The sequence below is a fragment of the Lissotriton vulgaris genome, chromosome 1_1, assembly GCF_964263255.1.
Source record: "Lissotriton vulgaris chromosome 1_1, aLisVul1.2, whole genome shotgun sequence".
NCBI classification, from domain to species: Eukaryota; Metazoa; Chordata; class Amphibia; order Caudata; family Salamandridae; genus Lissotriton; species Lissotriton vulgaris.
This window is the reverse complement of record NC_141685.1, coordinates 1881609299-1881628227: the sequence shown is the minus strand read 5'-3', so window position 1 is coordinate 1881628227 and position 18929 is coordinate 1881609299. Positions and strand designations below refer to the sequence as shown.

The window sequence follows — 18929 nt, the reverse complement described above, 5'->3', positions numbered from 1 at the left end:
GATCCGGTTAGCGAACCTTTCGCGTATCGGAACTTTGCGATGCGAAGCTGATTGGCCCTCCGGTGTCTGTCAACATTCTAAACAGTCCGGAGCGGCCGCCATCTTGTCTCTCGGTAGGATCGAGAGACAAGAGGAGGCCAAAACAAAGGGGGAAATTACCATAAGGGGGCATAGTAGATCCTCGTTGACCCCCTAGGTTTTATGTGGAGGTTTTAAAAGGGCCTAGGAGGGTCCAAAAAAAAAAATTTTTTTTTGCGTGGTAAGCGCCAAGTTCGCGAACCGGATAGCTTTCTGGGCAGCGAACTTTATGGATAAAAGAATGAAAGACTTTTCTAATACTGTATGTTAATTGTTTGTTGTTTTTCTTGTTTTTTTTTGTTTTCTTTATTTATTTATTTTTTTTATTATGATTGTGTTTCATACTTTATTAAATTTTCTAACATTTCATTGTCAGAAATGTCATAATTTATTATAGGGTGTAATTGTTTTTCATTTTGAAGCAAGTTGTCTACTGCTTCAACACATTGTAGAAGTTCGTGGTCTCTACTGTCATCCATAAAGTCATCAAGTTTGTCTTGGCTGCTCTCCTTCAGTTCAATCGAAAATGAAACTTGCTGCTCGCCTTCCATTTTGCCTGAAATTTGGATTAAAAAAATATATATTAGTAGAGATAGGGCACTGTTGGGATTAATTTTAGATAGGCAGTTTTTATCAGTGAATTTATCTTTTGGCAGTGTATAGTATGAGAGTGGAAATAGGACTAAAAAAAAGTGTATGTGATTTAACCAAGACACTACTACTACAGAGGGATAGTGTATATGTAGCAGAAAAAGTCTACTATATTAAGTCATAGTGCACAATATATTAAATTATAACTTACCTTCACAAAGAAGTTGAAGTTTTTTGAAGCTTTTGAAATAGGAGGTACAACAAGAAGTAGTAGTCAAAATGGCTGTGTTTCCTTCTCTCCCTTTATATATATACAGGTATATAACCAATCAAATGTCAGGTAATAAAAGTAGAAAATGAAAGTAACATTTTCATTGGTTGTCAATTCCAACAATTCAGATGTGTTTTGTGAAGTAATTTACCTCACGGTACTTGGAGAGGTCTACAGGCTAAATGGCTAAATGGAATTTCAATGAAATTTGTGAGAATGGAAGGGATTGTTATGTAGTATGAGCTAATCTATATTTGGTGAGAGTGTTTCTAGTCGTTATTCTGTAAATTACTTTCCCGCCTTTTTTTAGGACCGCTTTCCGGGAAGCTGCCCGGTTAGCGAACCTTAAGCGTCACGGGAGTCCACCATTTTGTGTTTCGTTCGCATTAAGATACAAGATGGAGGGCAAATAATGTTTAGAATGGGTAGAAGGGGTCATGGTAGACTTATCTTGACCCCCTAGGTTTTCTGAGCGTGGCTGAGGAGGCTTATATGTGCGGAAAAAATTTTTTTTTTAAAAAAATTCCGCGAGGTTAGCTTTCGGTTAGCGAACCGGGTAGCGCTCCGGGGAGCGAATTTTGTGGAAAATTAGTGAAAAAAGTTAGAGAAAAATAATAATTGTGAGTGATCAGATGTAGGGTAGCTCTGAGAAGAGCTTTTGGGTTTATGGTACATTTAGGTACTTATAAGTAGGTACCAATGCAGAGTCTTAAATTCAGAATGAAAATTCTGTTGCCCTCATCTGAGAAGTGAACTCCATCTCCTCTGTAGATATCTTGCATGTAGTAACGCAAGTTATTGTTGTACAGAGAGCCCATTCCATGGTCTCTCATGTAAGCTGAAACAGATTTGTTTACATGCTTCCTCGCTTTCTCAATTTGTGGACAAAATTGGTTGGACCACCTCCATTTCTGTCTTTGGCATATATTGGAATATACCAAGGCAGTTTGAGGAAAAAGTGCCATTAATTGCTCCAAGGTGTCCTTTAAAAGCATTTCCAGACCTACCCCTGTCAAAGTGCCCAAATCATTACCTCCACAGTGCACTATTAACAGGTCAGGTTTTGGCAAATGCATAAAGGTTTTCACCAATGGTATCAATTGGTGACATTTTAATCCTCTTTGGCCCAACCACTTAATTTCCACATCTTGTAAATTGAGGTTGTGTAAATTTCTGCTCTCAGCATACCTTTGAGCCCAGTGGATGTAACTATGTCCAACAATCCAGACGTTAAACATGGTGGAAGAAGGTTGTTCTGCAGTCAGATGAAGTGTGGTAATGAAAGGGCAGTTGAAACAGTAGGAGTTTCTAAAGAAAAAAAACTGTGGATTTACAATGCTAATGATTCATTAGCAGTGATTGGTGCATTTCCATTTCTGAAAACAGAAAGTTAGGGTGCATGGATGTGTTCTTTGAAAGATGTAATTTGAATGGTCAAGGAAGAAACATTTAATGAAAGATTGCACTGGATACGCAGGTGCACTGAGAGTTCAGAGTTCAATTGAAACATTGTTGTGTGAATTTGCAAACATGAGAGGTCTTCCAGGAGGTGGTTGCTATGGAAACAAGGCAGACAGGGCAGAGGGGGGAAGGGTTTTGATTTGAAAAAAGTGAGGGAAGAGGTATGATTGGCTAATATGAGAGATATGTGAAAAGAATATCTGTATTTCTGTGCTTTCAATAGCTGCAGCCTTTGGAGTGCATCCTTTTTCTTCTGCTGAAGACAATTTGGTGTATTTCTGAGACTGTTTTCAAAACTCAAAAAATATTTGCTAAGGTGAGAAAAGATTTATTTAATTTAGATAGAGAATAGTATGATTTAAGGAGAAAATGATGAAGAAAGCTGTGTTTTTAAAATGTGGTTTTGTCTCTAGTGATATACTAATAGAATTAGTTTCAAAGAGAAATTATAATTGCATATTTGGTGTAACATTCTGGCATGCAGTTACACAAGATATTGTAATACATGGAGGCCATTTCATGGTCTGTTATGTAAGCTGAAACAGATATGTTGCTTTTAAAAACGATTTAAGAAATCAATTACATTTCTAGATATGTACTGCTAGAGCTTCATAGGTTGTTTTGGGCCATATTTATAAGGTATTTGAGTGTCTAAGATGTTGTGTTCGCCTTTTAAAATGTAAAGTGTTCCTCATGGGACAAGTGTCTTGTAAATACGCTCCCACTTGTGCTTGGCAAATTTAGATTTTGATTATGGGAGTTACCTAGCCATGTTAATAGTGTCCCAAAAATGGTGCTAGGGCATTCCAGAAAACACTTTCATGTGTCTCAAGGACATTTTTAGTCATTTCTTCATGAATGCAGGTATACAATTGATTTATATGCTGTGTTTAAAAACGAATTTTGAAATGAATTAAATTTAATATTTAAAAAAGGTAACAAGAATTATAAGGTAAATGTTTTCCACTCTTTTTACCCGCAATGCACTGCTGATGATGTCATTGACAGTATCTCTCATTTACTCTCTCTAGCTGTCTTTCTTTTTACATTATTCTCTGTTTACTTCCCTTATACTAACTCTTCTTTTTTTTTAAAAAAATATTTTTTTTAGTTCGCTTAAAGTTCGCGAACCGGTCAGCGAACTTGAAGCGAACCAAAAGAAATAGAGCTTGCCAGAGTGATAAACATTCTAGCAATTTTGTTTGAAAGGGGAGGTAGTTCTGAAAAGAACTGTTTTTTTTTGTTTTTGTTGTTTTATGTTTTTTTTGTAATTTTTTGAACATTTTTTGATTTTTTTGTATTTTTAGAACTGTTTTATGTTTTTTTTGTGTTTTTTAAGGAGGGGAGACAACAAAAAACAGGCTTTCAAAACGGCTCAACTGGAGCAAAAAAAAAGAAAATTACTTTTTGGGTGCATTAGGGCACTTATGATTTTCATATGCAATGTTCATGAGGTTGACACTCATGTTGCCATATGACAGCATAGCACCACAGTAAATACAAGACACCTTCATGTGCTGGAAGTTACGTTGGATGTTTGGCACAGTCTCTTGTGCCTCTCTTCCCGTCAAAGACAATGTGGATGTAGATCTTGCCACAGGAGTTGCCGTCGGATTGTCTTCAAGATCCCTCAACTCAGCCCGGCTGTAGTTCAAGGGATGCCACCTGCTCATGTGACGGTGCATTGTATAGTTCCCCATACTGTACTTCTTTTCTGTGCCTCTCGACAATCTGTGGTCACAGATGAGGCAGGTGGCATATTTTGCATTTACTTTCTTGGTTCCAGGAGGGATGGTGAAAAACTGCCAGATGAAACTGGTTTTTCGTTTAGAAACCCGGGGCAACTCATCAACAAATTGTTGTCCCTCTCTCTCCTCTTCTTCTTCTTCCTCATCTTCCTCCTCTCTGTTAGTCATAATTTGACTGGGTGGTCCTCTCTTCTTATGGGGAGGTGGAGGTGGTGGTGGGGGTGCACCAGCTGCAGCAACAATGGAAGCCATTGTGGATCTTCAGATAAATGGTCTTTCTCTCACCAAGATGAAAGTCAGAGTGAGGAAATAAGGAGGGGTTTACTTGATTTGGGGAAAACAAAAGTTCTGAGCCAATGAAAAGTGTTATTTTTAGGTCACATGACCTAGTCATACATCATTTGGAAACCAAAAGTGAAATGAACCAATGAGAAGTTTGATAAACAAGTCACATGACCTGTTCCGCTTACGTTACGCGGCGCGCGCCGCGTCCCAGATCGCTTCCGGTTCGCGGTCCGGAGCACTTCCGGGAGCGCTAACGCGGCGCGTCATTAGACGCATTACGCGATAACGTGATACGTCGCGCTTCCGCGGCGCGTCACTGTTCCGCTAACGTAACGTTGACCGGTTCGCGGACTAGATCGCGGCATCAAGATGAGCTAACGGAAAGCTTCCCGGTTCGCGAACTAGAAGCGAAGAAAAAAAATATTAAAAAAAAAATTATCAATAAACATCTAAATATATTTTGGGATTTAAAGAATAATACATTTTACAGCTACAGATGTTAGCTTTTAAAAAACCAATGAAATTCACTGAAAAAACCATAGGTTATAGACCATATATAGTTAGAAATTTGCATTTAAAAAACCATTGAAATTCAATGAAAAAACCATAGGTTATAGACCATATATAGTTAGGAATTCGCATTTACAAAACCTTATTTTACTCGCATAAAACCATTGAAATTCCATATATAGTTAGTTGCGCTAACTATATATCGCGCACCCGCAATCCACTGCTGATGATGTCACATATTACATCATTCATGACATGGTCAGTGACATCACTGATGACATCACTGATGACATCTCAAATGACATCACTGATGACAACATCCAGTGACTGTATGTTTCTGTGAAGTTAAAATATGTCTTACATATTGAAGAATGAGTGGATGTATAAGTGTCTGGATGAAGGATTTAGTAGGTGCATGACTGACTGTATGAGTGAGTGATTAAATGTGTCTCACTGAGTGCATGGGTTAGTGACTAAACTGTCTTAATTTGTGCATCATTATGTCTGTTGTCCTGTAAACTGTTGCATGTGTTGATAAGTAGCTATATGAGTAACTATATGGGTTATTGATTGGTTACCTTAGTATTTGTATGGGAGACTGAGTGTGTGTGTGGGTGGCTGGGAGGTGTATGACTCTGTGCATAGATGTGTGAGCAGTTGATTCACTAGAGGTATGGTTTCAAAAGTGCATGTGGTAACAGCTGTATGGGCGGTTGACTGTGTGCATGAGTGTATTGGTGAGTGAATGGATATCTCAGTGCTACATGTCAAAGTAAGTACATATGTAAAACACAGTACATGTGAGAGTTGACATATATAAATAACTGTGCATAAGAGCCAGTGAATGTGTGAGTGGCTGTATGGATCATTGTGAACTTGTATCAGGGATTGTATAAGAGAGTAAATATGTGTTAGTATATGTTTGAATAAGTAAAGTTTGTATAACTGTATAGTTGAGGAAATGGAGGTGTGATTGATTCTTTGCATGACTGACTAGGTGTGTGAGTAACTCCATGGATGAGTGACAGTCTGTGAGTGTCTGTTTACACTGATTGTATCTAAGGTTATATTAGAGTCTGAAGAGGTTCATCGTATTATCACATGAATGATATCATCAGTGATGTGATCAGTAATGTCAAATGAGATGTCATCAGTGATGTCATCAGTGATGTCATTTGAGATGTCATCAGTGATGTCATCAGTGATGTCACTGACCATGTCATGAATGATGTAATATGTGACATCATCAGCAGTGGATTGCGGGTGCGCGATATATAGTTAGCGCAACTAACTATATATGGAATTTCAATGGTTTTATGCGAGTAAAATAAGGTTTTGTAAATGCGAATTCCTAACTATATATGGTCTATAACCTATGGTTTTTTCATTGAATATATATATATATATATATATATAATGAATATTAATATTACACATAACGCTAACTGTGTCATTTAGGCCTCGATTACCATCAAGAGTAACCTTCATAATTTATTAACCATGAATCACAATGTAAGCCAGACCTTGGCAGAAACATACCGTAGAAGCATTTGAGGGAAAGTTTCAGATCTTTGAGAATCAGGTTAAGGAATCGAGGGACCATGATACTGAGGCGCTACTGGCCAATTTTAACCGGACTCTGACTCAGACACTCGACGTGGTTATCCCGGAAAAGAAGACCAAGCCTAGGCCTAACCGAGTCTCAGCACCCTGGTACTCAGGGGCTCTAAAAACTGAAAAATCCTCCTGTAAAACTTTGGAGAGACAATGGAGACGATCTAAAAACTAGGGGGACAAAAAACCTATAAAAAAGCTCTAGCAGGCTACCACCACAATATCAAATCTGCCAGATGCATATACATCCAAATGCAAATAGAACAGGCAGGGAATTCTGTAAAGACATCGTTTGATATTGTGAAGGGCTTCTCTTCCCCGCAGGCCTGCATACAACAACCAATGGAAACACAGGAACTCTGTGAGGCGTTAGCCTCCTACCTCGAGGATAAAATCTTCCTGATATGTGAGAACTTTCCTAAAAATAAAAGCACCAGCCTAGTTTAACCTTGTGCCCATATTGTGGTGCGGGGAAATGTCCTCAACCAGTTTGAGCCTATTACCCGGCAGGATGCCATTCGTCTTCTCAAAACATTAAAGTCAGGATCCCCGAGTGACACTTGCCCGCCATATGTCATGGCCTTGATTGCAACCAGCTGTGCGCCGGCTATTCAGGAGATCTTTAACTCCTCGATGGCCAGCGGCTACATTCCCATGACGTGGAAGGAAGCCCACGTGCGCGCTATCCTTAAAAAACCTTCAGCAGATCCCCGCAGTCCAATATCACTACTCCCTCTGCTGGCAAAGATACTGGAGGCACACATTAACACTTTTTGAAAAACAGGGGACCCCTACAAATACTTTGTTTGCTAAATGTAGGGAATAGGTAAACAATTTTAGAAAAAAGAGAGTGCAACACCCTCAATAGCAAACAGTTATCTCAAAACTGCCCTTCATATAATCAATATTTGAGATTTATCTTGCGACATTTGTGTATTAATAAACAACCAACATATGTTATCCTTTATATTTTAGTTTTATTATATTTATTTTCTTTGATGTCTAAAACTAGTTTTTTTCTCTCTTTTTTTTATATATATAAACATACAATAATTATTGGTGATAAGATAATATTAATTGTATAGACACAACATCCAAATGGTTATATGACACATACATAAAACAAAAGAATTTTAGTGAACAGACATGAAATTAGGTCGATGGAACACTGAAGTAGGTAACAAGATGGAACAGAGCACAAAACTTGAGGTAGGTAATGCGGTGGAATAAAACACCGCATTACCTACCTCAAGTTTTGTGATAAAATATGTTGGTTGTTTATTAATACACAAATGTCGCAAGATAAATCTCAAATATTGATTATATGAAGGGCAGTTTTGAGATAACTGTTTGCTATTGAGGGTGAGGCACACATTAACACGCAATAGAGCCAGTATCTGGAGTCCAATAACATCCTGGACACATCGCAGTCCGGCTTTCGGCCGGATTTAGTACAGAGACTGCCGTTTTGGCAGTCACGGATTTCATCAGGCGAACGCTGGACGAAGGGGGATCCGTGATGCTTATTCTTCTGGACCTCTCCGCAGCATTTGATACTGTGTCACATCAACTGCTGGCGGAGGGGCTGCAGGATTGCGGAATCGGGGATCTGGCACTGAAGTGGCTGGTCCACTTCCTGGCTAACAGGAAACAACAGGTTATGATGGGCCCTTTCAGATCTTCCAAATACCTGTTGGAGAGAGGGGTCCCACAGGGCTCATGCTTAAGCCCGACCCTCTTCAATGTATATATGGCTCCACTAGCCAGAATAGTGCGGCAGTATGGGTTTGAGGTCGTCTCATATGCAGACCAGGGCTCTACAAATCTAAAAAATCTCACTTGACCTGCAGGTCGAGTGAGTAGACTTTTCTACTCGACCTAACAGCAATGCACTCGACCCACAATTGATCGCATAATGGACTTTTTTCAAAACATTTGCAGCGCCAACAACCTAGGAAAACGTTGGCCACCCAAATAAACGGCAAATTTCACCCATTTACCTCCCTATGTATGTGTATCAAAGTGCTGTGGGGAAGGTTTCTGCAAACATACATGGGAAAAAATACCTTACTTATAAACTTTAAATACAACAACATATCAGGCTGGCACTTACTTAGTGAGGAAGCTGATGCTCAGATGAGCTAAGGTTTGCGGTTCTTCAGATCGCTGCCTTCTGTCCTTCCCTTTGAAATAACTTTTATGGCCAGAGTCAAGTGCTTGTTCTTTCAAAATAGGGAGACAGTTGCATATTCATGGACCGGGAAGGCTGTGTCAAAATTGTCATTGTCCAGTGTTTCCTCTGAGCGAAAGCACTACTGTTGGGGTTGGATGAAAGTGTCAACTTTCGAGCTGCTGTCAAGTCTTGTATTGCATTAGCGCTCCGTCAGCTTTGAGGCAGATGAATGTAGCTCATTTTGTAATCCGTTTATGCTGCCAAGTCCTCAAACTTTCATTTACCTTGCTGTAGCTGTGGCAGTGCTCAATTTGTATGAAAAAAGTGCCAAGGGCCGTGTCAGGAATCCATGGCTTGGCAGTTCGGGCTGGACTGTTCTCATGAGGCACAGGGGTCATTCAAGACCAATTTCAATATAGCCAGTCCTGAACTGGGGTGCCTGGGGAACAGTGAGCTAAAGAACGATGATGGATTCAACCCAGGTCTGTGACTGGGAGTGACTCGAAAGGAGACAAACAGCTGTCAATTGTCAGAACTATTTAATAAATTGGTCAAGACTGATTTGCATAGCCAGTCCTGAACTGGGGTGGCGAAAGTGAACTAAAGAACGATGATGGATTCAACCCAGGTCTGTGACTGGAAGTCAGTGTCTCGAAAGGAGACAAACAGCTCCATGGCAAATTGTCAGAAAGTATAATTTAATAAATTGGTCAAGACTGATTTGCATAGCCAGTCCTGAACTGGGGTGGCGAACAGTGAACTAAAGAACGATGATGGATTCAACCCAGGGCAGTGACTGGGAGTCAGTGTCTCGAAAGGAGAAAAAGAGCTGCCACCATGCAAATTGTCAGAAGTAATTGACAGACACCACAGTGAATGGTAAAACACAAAAATGCGCACTTGTTAAGGTGCTGATTTGAACAAGAGAGTAGCATTAAACTGAGTCGCTATCTTCTGAGTCAGTAACAACAGCGTTGTTTTGACAAGGATGTTTGTGGCCCATAATATGTCTTGTTCCTGGATTTGCTGAAAGCCAATGCAAAACGGCTGGGTTTGGATCAAAAGTGTCTAACTCCGGACCATCTACTTGGATTCGCATTAAAGCAGACATGGTGTCACTTTTAAGGGACGTACGGAGCTCATTTTTTATTCGGTTCATGCTGCTAAACCCCCGTTCACATATTGCTGTTGATGGACTGATGGAAAGCATGATTTCTAAAATTGGAAGTACATTTTTAACTTCTTCTGGGCGTTTTTTCAATAGCTGAGTGAAGAGGGATACAGGCTTATGCGACATCCTCCGATGAAAGACGTACAGTTTAAAATCTAGCCACTCTCCAGGGGCAGACTGAATTTCTTCATCAGTAAGTACCTTTTTGTAGTACACAACAAGTTCCTCAAATTCTTGATCCCCAAAAACTCTAATCTTTTCAACAGAGTCTGGCCACAAACTAAAATCAAAAATGTTAAACAAAGAATGCGGCTTGCCTGAGATGTGCTTCAGAAAGCGGTCACTCATAAAAGAAAGAGCATTCTCTATTAACTCAATAGTGTCTTCCTTGACACTAGTTTCATTAGAGCTGCCTTTTCTAGCAGGCTTTGCCTGTGTTAGTAACGGGACCCCTGCGAAATTTCCATCTTTAAAAACCAATTGAAATTGTGTTAGTGCTTTTCCTGGCTTTGTTTTCAGCAGTATTAGCTTCTGTTGAAGCACCTCGATTCTTCTTGCAACTTCAGAAATAAGACTGTCTTCTTGTTGAAATGCCTTAGACACTTGCTGAAGCAGCTCTGTGAAGTCTATCATGAAGTGCAAGAAATAAAGAAACTTTTCCGATTTCATGTCATGAAGCAATCCTTTGGCTTTGTTTGAATATTCATCAGTACCAGTAGCAAGGTGCTCAAGATGAAGTACTGTAGCTTCCCAGTTTGTCTTAAGCGCTGTTACTGCCCTGTGCTGACTTGCTACCCATCTGATTTGCTGCAAGCCACCAAAATGTTGTAACTGCTCTTCCAGATTATCAGCTATCTCTTTAAGTTCCCTTCTCCGCTTAGGTGAATAATAATATAGTTTGAAACATCCTTTGAGCACCTCTTCAAATTTGGATATGTATGAACTCTTTTTTTTAACATCACACACAGCAAGCTCTAGATTGTGAGCTACACAGTGCACAACTGCAATGTGATTGCAATTGTCCCATCCTTGATGCTTGGAGACTTCGTCCAGTAGCTGCTTCACAGCACCAGATTTAGTACCGAGGTTCACAGCAGCTCCATCTGTATTCAGACCAATGCATTTCTGGCTCAGAATATCCAGAGATATGCCCATGCTTTTCAGACCAACCATAATAGCATTTTTCACTCCGGACGCAGTGGAGTTTTTCATGCTGACAATGTCACACAGATTGGTAACAAGGGTGCCTTCACAAACGAATCGTATATAAATAAGTTCCTGTTCCTGAATTCCTTTGTCAGTTGACCCATCTGACAGAACACTGATGAACCTAGTATTTTCTATTTGGGATCGAATTGTCATTTTTAGGGTCTCGGAAATTGCTATTACAAAGTTACGGCATGCATTATCAGTCATATAATTTTCGAAATTCCACTCAGGATTGTTCTTTTTCTGCAGTGAGCAGAGTTTTGGAAACTTAATAAAAGCCTCACCTTGTTTTGCAATATAATAGGCTGTATTAAATAAAATGTTTAAGTGCCGGATATTTTTTTCATGCATTTTTGTGATTGATTTAGCTATGCAGGTTTCCTGTGGCTTTTGAATTGCAGCTTCATGTAATATGCATTTTTCATGCAATTTGCTCTTGTGGTGCCATTCCAACGTCTCCCTTTTGAATTTATCTGTCACACCAACATATAGGGAAGACTTAGTATCTGCGAGATGAGGAAATTTCCTGCAAACTCCACAATACAAAACTTGAGATTTTTTAAAACTGGGCTCAACTAGGTCAGCAGCAGCTCCGTTACTTTCCTGTTCTTCAATCACTGCCCACTTGAAATCTTCAAGCCATTTCTGTTGTACAACTCTCTGTCTTTTTTTTTGATCATACTCCCTTTGCTTTTGGTGGATTTCTTCTACTGACTTCCTTTTCCCAACTGCTGTACTAGACTCTCCTGCATTAATTTTAGCTCCAGTGGTTTTTCCGGCCAACCACAACCTGATGTCTGCCATTGCACTCTCTGCCTGTTGTCTGCCTTGTCTTCACTATTAGCCAGCACTGACTCCCTGCTTCTGTCGCTTTGAGCTAGAATCAAAAACAATAACTCACTGTAATTTAAAAATAATTAACTTGAAGTTTGTACAAACTACAATACGGTATAATTTGCTTTCAATAATTAAACAATGATGGTAAGGTTCCAATATACATTTTTAACTGCATCAGATCTGTAACTCACTGTGTGGCACTCTCAGGTTCGCACAAAAGCACCCCATTTGGAATGCGCTCTAATCAATGATGTGCAACACCAGTGCAGCTTCTGAAATAACTGAGACTCACTAGTCTGCTCTTGAGTATTGCGGGTTCTAAGGAGGGTTATACCTGTTCAGTAAAACTAAAGGTCTGCCTGACGCTTCCCCCTCCCAAAGCCTAACTCTGGGCCTAAACTTACTTTTTGGGGGGAAACAGGGTGGTAATGGTCACACAATCTGCACAATCCGCACCTTAGGTGATGGTGACACTGTCTTACGAGCAAAATCAAGCAATGAAGGTGAGGAAACATACCAGCATAGTAAAACATGATGTTCTAGTAATGCAACTTGCAGCAGTATAAACTCTGGGAAGACATTTAATTTCCATTACCTTCAGATAATAAAACTGACAGAAGTTCGGACGTTTATAAAAGTGCAAGTAACCCTACGGTGCAACACAGCCAAATCAAACTCTCCATCATTGCGCTTCATCCGGACAAGGCAAGCAAACCTTTTTTAAACAGTGAGAGGGCACAGCACAGACAGTCCGCCACCTGTAAACAAATATTTGCACATGGTCTCTGGCTTGACAACGTAGCTCTGTCACCAGGCAATTAGAGTAGTGAGCATTACTTGGCTCTAGTCCGCCCACATGTTGGGAGCGAATTACATGTTTTCAGAACATGATGTGCATCCACCAAAAAGTGTTTTTTTTGCTCTACACAGTGATAGGACGCTTGACAGTGCAACTACTGTTCTACTTAGTACAGCATTGTCATTCTAATTTGTTGCTTCTGTCGTTTTGCATATCCTCTTCCCCATCTTCTGTGTAATCCCTTTCTTATCCCACCCATAATTCATTGTTTTCTACCCTCCCCGTAATTGCACTGGGATCATGCATACTGAGGCAGGGCTCATGACTTGGATATTTATGGTCTATGAAAATGAATCTTGAACTGCTCACCAAATGCTGAATTGTCAACAATGTTTAATTTATTTTGCGTACCCCACAGCTCCCTAAGACCAGCAATCGCCAAAATGCAACACACATGAAAACATCTTCTATATTAGACACTTTACCCCCCACCCCCTTCAAATAAAAAGCTTTGACTTCACCATAAGCATTAGCAGGGTTGCCAGAACTACCAACTTTCCTTTCGTTCATTTAAATAAATAAATCAAGCGCTCCCTAACCTCTGGCCCACTAAGTGCTCGCTGCCCACACTTCTTGTCACTGCCCCAGAAATACCTGCTGCATAACGGGTGCAACGATCTTAGCAGCAACAGCTTTAATTCAACAAAAAAAATATATGGAATGGGGTGGAGGAGTCTATGATAATCATTAATATTGCATCCACAAGCACTGTGTATAAAAAACATTGCAGTATATTGACATGTAGATAATGCGGCCACTGGATATGGTCGGATTTTCAGCAAAATATGAACCTGCCAGACTTGATACGACCATTCTTCCTAGACACGCCGGGCACACCTTTTGAAAGATACCAGATAAAGGGCGACATATCCAGAAATCCTATATCCTAATATCCTATAAATGCCAAACTACTCGCAAATGAGTAAATAGTAATTGCCAGTACAAGAAATTTAAAATGATATACACTCATTTCAAAACAATAAAAAAAAGTTTCCCTCGGTATTATTAATGGTGCCTGGAGTGTCCATTTTCATTACTACATTTTAGATCTCCATCTGCCATTAGGTTGAATGCCCACTATCGCACCGAGCCCGAGGTGAGCAGTCTACTTGCAGGCACAGGCTGCTAATTACATTAATAAATCACTCACGGACTGAAAAGAATGCACGGTGAACGTATGCGCAAATACGTGCTAAACATAACAGTAAATACATCTGTTGTGGGGGTATGAAAGCCACTTGCAGGGTAAATGTAGTCAGCGCTGTGCAAAACTCCTTATGAATGAATTAATAAAACACTCCGATGTTCGGTCAGGTTTGATAGCACTGGGTTCTTACACTGTGCTCTGCCCACAATTACAGTCATGTAATGTCGTCCTTATTTATGGAAACTGCAGTCGTTAACGTATAAAATTGTTGGGGGTTTTTTTTAAACCTTTTTTCTGCATTTGTAATACTATGCAATAAAACTATTTTTAAAAAAGCAGTCTGCAAATTTCTTTTATTGAATTTTGGACATAAAAAAAAAAGTACCCAGTGCCAGCCTTCCACATTCTTTTCCATGAGAGTCACCCAGCTATGTGTAGTCCAATTTCAATGTGTGGCCTGCTTTGCCCAATGAATGTGCAGCACAGCCATTCGCTCCAGTACACCTCAAACGCGTTTCTAAAGCAATCACTGTTAAGCATAAACTAGTATTAACCTTTGGTTATTAAACCAGTTAGGCTGATGATTTCACCCTACTTTAGCTATTAGTGGGTTGGAAACAGCTCGTCATGCACCAGGTACAACACAGTTACAAGTAAAGACCAATAACTTCTGAATCTGAAAAAAGCAGAGTCGCAAGCATTCTCATGTAGACTAGCTCAAACCTCTGAAACACTTTATCCCAGTGCACGTGGTTACAACGAACAAGCAGCTTGCAAAGTCGGACCTGAAGCTCCTAAGGGCATGCACGCGTTCATGATTTAAAGTAGGTACAACCTTTGCCGATTAACAAAACTTTAACAAATCACACCCACCACACTGAAGTGCAGAACCATACTTAATTGTTTCCTGATACAGCGCATTTCCAAAGTGGAAAGAACGGGTCTGGCAAGTAGTATGTGCCCAAGGTGGTGCAGGCTAAGTTTATTCAGGGAGCTGGTCGAGCCAGCTTTGTTTGAGCTTCAGAACAAGAACATGCGTTCAGATAAGGTAATTTAATGTGAAAACGGACTCACCTCAGGCCCTGCCAAAATCGCCCTGCACGTCTCCGAGTCCCGACTCCACCGAGGCGAGCGCGTGGTGGCGTGCTACGTCACTGCTGCACTTTAAGCAGCATAGCGCGGGGGCAGGCCAGGGCCGTCATTGGTAGCGCTTTCGCGCGCTACAAGATTGACGGCCCTGGCACCCAAACAATAGGCAATGCGTGCATGATGCCCCCTACGCCTTTCACAGCGCACCGCACCCGCGTGCATGATACATGCTATGCTGCCCCCTAAGCCTTTCATCGCGCACCGCACCCTGCACCGCAATGCTGCCACCTAGAGCCTTCCACTTGCTACTGCACCTACCTCAGAGGCACTCGCCAGGCCGGTCAAGTAGGCCTTGAAACTGACTCGACCTGCAGAAAATTCACTCGTATTTGCGAGCGGGCGAGTGGATTTGTGGAGCCCTGCAGACGACACTCAACTGATTTTCCCTATTGGGAAAAATCTGGCAGAGGAAAGAGCGCGTTTCGCACAAGGAATACTGGCTATTGCAAACTGGATGGCAGAATCCTGCCTTCAATTAAACTCGGGAAAGACAGATCTAATGTTTCTGGGGAAAAAGACAGGAACTCGTGCTGGACGACTGGTGGCCAGCAGAGCTGGGCACCGCCCCAGTCCCCTTGGACTCAGTGAAAAGTCTGGGAATCCAGCTTGACGAAAACCTGTCTATGAAAAAAAAAGTCAGCAATATAATGAGCTCTTGCTATTACAGCCTACGGCTGTTGCGGAAAATTATTCCTTATCTCCCCTTGACCCATTGCAGGACGGTAGTCCAAGCATTAGTAATTAGTCGGATGGACTATGGCAATGCTCTGCTGGCGGAAGTAGGAGTCACGCAGCTAGCCAAGCTCCAAGTCATTCAAAACACGGCCGCCCGGATGGTTCTAAATCGCCCCCCCGGGTACCCCTTTGCTCCCCCTTCTGAAGGAACTCCATTGGCTGCCGGTCAAAAAGAGAGCTTTCTTCAAAACATGCTACCTAGTCTTTAAATATAAACAGAACAAATGCCAGTACTGCAGAAATAAGTAAGCAAACTTTCAATGCCCAATGACATTAAACAATTGTAGCATGACCACCATACACAGTGTGTTAGAATTAATTATTTTTATTTCTTTTTTAGGATATAGAAAAAATATATTGACAAATTTTATTGACTTCTTATGATTTTGTATGTTAGGGAGGGGAGTGTTTTTTTAAAAAAAAAATTCGGAAAAATGTGAACTAGAACGAACAAGTGAAGACAAATGAGAGGTAAGTGGGGTGACGCTCATACAATTCAATTTCTCATTTGCTCTGTGCAAAACTCTCATACAACAGTTCTCACTCACAGGGATGGGTAAACAAACACAAGGTCAGAAAAAAGTGTGTGGTGCAAAGAAAAGAAGTTCCTAAAAAGGAGGGGGAAGTGATTTTTAAACGATGCTAGACTGTTTTTTAGGGGACTCAGTATCCTCACCAGAGTTCATGTGAACAGATTATTCAAAATGGTGGGGTACTAATATTCTTTTAATATAACTTTTGAACTTGTTATATAACAGGCCATCTAACCAATGTATAAATTGATTAATATACAAAAACATTCACTACAAAGATTGGCCATATAACAACAGAAAAGCAGGTTGACGCGTTTCAAAACCCCTTCAATGCGGGGATTCTCCTCAGGACCTCAAGGGAATTAGTCCTGCAACAACAAAAACAAAACAACAGTGTCTTACTAAACTGCAACTGAGCTAAACCTTCTACTTGTCTTCGGACCGACAAAAAACAAAGGAAGTACCTTGTCTTCTAGAAAAACTCGTCTTCTTATAAGGATTTGGTTTATCATGTAATGCAGGACACTTCTCCAAGCTGTGGGCATTTGTTCTGTTTATATTGATATGTGGCGCAGCCTTACTGCGTTTTGAGCCAACCCCTTTTGGTGTTTCTTAGCCTAGTCTTTAAAGCCATGAGGGAAATTGGCCCAAAATATCTACAAACCAAACTATGCAAACTGACATCGTCCTGTAATTTAAGATCTAATAATAAAGCTCTCCTAGCGATGCTGCGTATCTATCGGAATCGCCTGGGAGGTAAAGCCTTTTCATACGTCGGCCCCAAATACTGGAACTCCCTACCGTAAGTGCTACGAAAGTCCCCCCTCTTACCTGACTTTCAGGAAACATCTGAAAGCCTTCCTATATTGATGACATGCTCTGGGTTTTCGCTGCTCTCGGCAACTGAACTAGGTAGCGCGGAGATGCCCCCTGGTGATTCATGCGCTTTACAAAATACCAATATCATATCATATCATATCAAGGAGATAAAAAACTTATTTTCTTTTATATTACATTGACACTATAGAGTAGGTTAAGCAAGTCTAACTTGTCTGACAGAGTTCTTTGCTTACATTGTTTAGTTTATTTTCACACACTGGGTAGGGTTTATTAGTAGGTGTTTGCATCAAGAATGGGCCTACAAGGGTGAGCCTGTCAGATGTGCTGATTAATGCTCAGAGAGGAACATGTCATTGTGAAAGTGTTTAGTTTTTCTAACAACACAGAAAGACAGAAAGGGAGAGGAAATGCTGTGTTACACAGCCATTTAACATTTGTGTTTGTTTAGGAGAGCAAATTATCTTACAAAAGAATAAAGCACTGTGAATTACAGGAAATAATTTAGTCAGGACCTCTTTTTTGTGAAAGTTGAGCTTTGAAACTACTGGCGAATATGGAGTTTAACCAAAATATTTTGTTTGCACAACAACACACATAAACAAGAACACTCTTAGGTCACGTAGAAATCATGCTTTTACATTCAGATTCAACACTCATTTAATTGTATGGTAAATTAAGTAATCAAATTACAAAATCGACAGCAGTTTTGCTTGAATTAATCTCAGACACTGGTGATTACCAAGTCCAAATTCCAGCCCTTCATTGTCACCTACTGTGTCCCTCTAGCCCAGCAGTGTGGAATCCAGTCATGGTTCTGTTCCAAGAAGAACAGTGCAGCCCCAACTGCCAAGCTGTGTCCCACCCAAATAAGGAAACAAGCTACCCCAGACTGGTTTCTGGCCTTCTTAGGACTCGTCAGCGAGGTATAGTTTGAATCTTATGGCAGAAGGGCACTTCTATCTGAGAATACCAGTCACACCTAGAGCATATTCTGCCACCAACAGGAAAGTGATGGCATGAATGCTTGAATTAAGCTTAGTAGCTGGTTATGAGGCACATTCATGTCCATCATTTTTCATCCACTCTTCCACTTCAGAAAGAGTCCAGCCCTATTCAAGTCACTCTTGGGGCTTCTCCAATAGAAATAGTCTAGCCCACACTACCAGGGTAATCCAGGTCTCGTTCAGTGTTCGTCAGTGACTGTGATAAATTCAAGCATTCCTTCCACCACTTTTGGTGTTTGTTGCATGCTAAAAGTAAGAGAGTACACTTATTTTAATTCAATATCAAAGTACATAAAACCACACATAAATACACTCTGAATCAGAGAAATTATGTTGCACTTCCCTTAAAGGAAACACTTTTTTGTGAGCCCAAATGTGTGGTTGTACGGAGCCTAAGAAAGAAACCCCTTATTAGAGATTTGGGCAAAATTCTTCCAACCTTTAATTCTTATAAGTGCAATGTAAAATGAATAAGACCAATTGGGGCATGGAATTGGGCTTCCCCCACTAATAGAGTGAAGCATTTGTACATCTGTTAATGAGCAGAGTTTTCTCTCCACACTACATATCTCACAGCTGGATCAAAGAACTGTGAATATGATAGTCCTTTTTTATGGATAATGAATAGTACAAAGATGAATAGTGGGAGCAACAAAGTATAACAGACCTGCCAACTCACACAGTGCCAGCGTGTGTCACATTATTTCGGCTCCC

The 18929-nt window shown here is 40.5% G+C and overlaps 1 protein-coding gene across 1 annotated transcript; it reads right to left on the bottom strand.

Moving 5' to 3' along the window:
• Window positions 1-9665: 9665 nt before the first annotated feature.
• LOC147751335 (zinc finger protein 862-like) lies at window positions 9666-11264 on the bottom strand. The gene has a single exon (XM_086933186.1). It carries the CDS (start codon window positions 11262-11264, stop codon window positions 9666-9668), a length of 1599 nt encoding a protein of 532 aa, XP_086789312.1.
• Between the last annotated feature and the right edge of the window lie 7665 nt (window positions 11265-18929).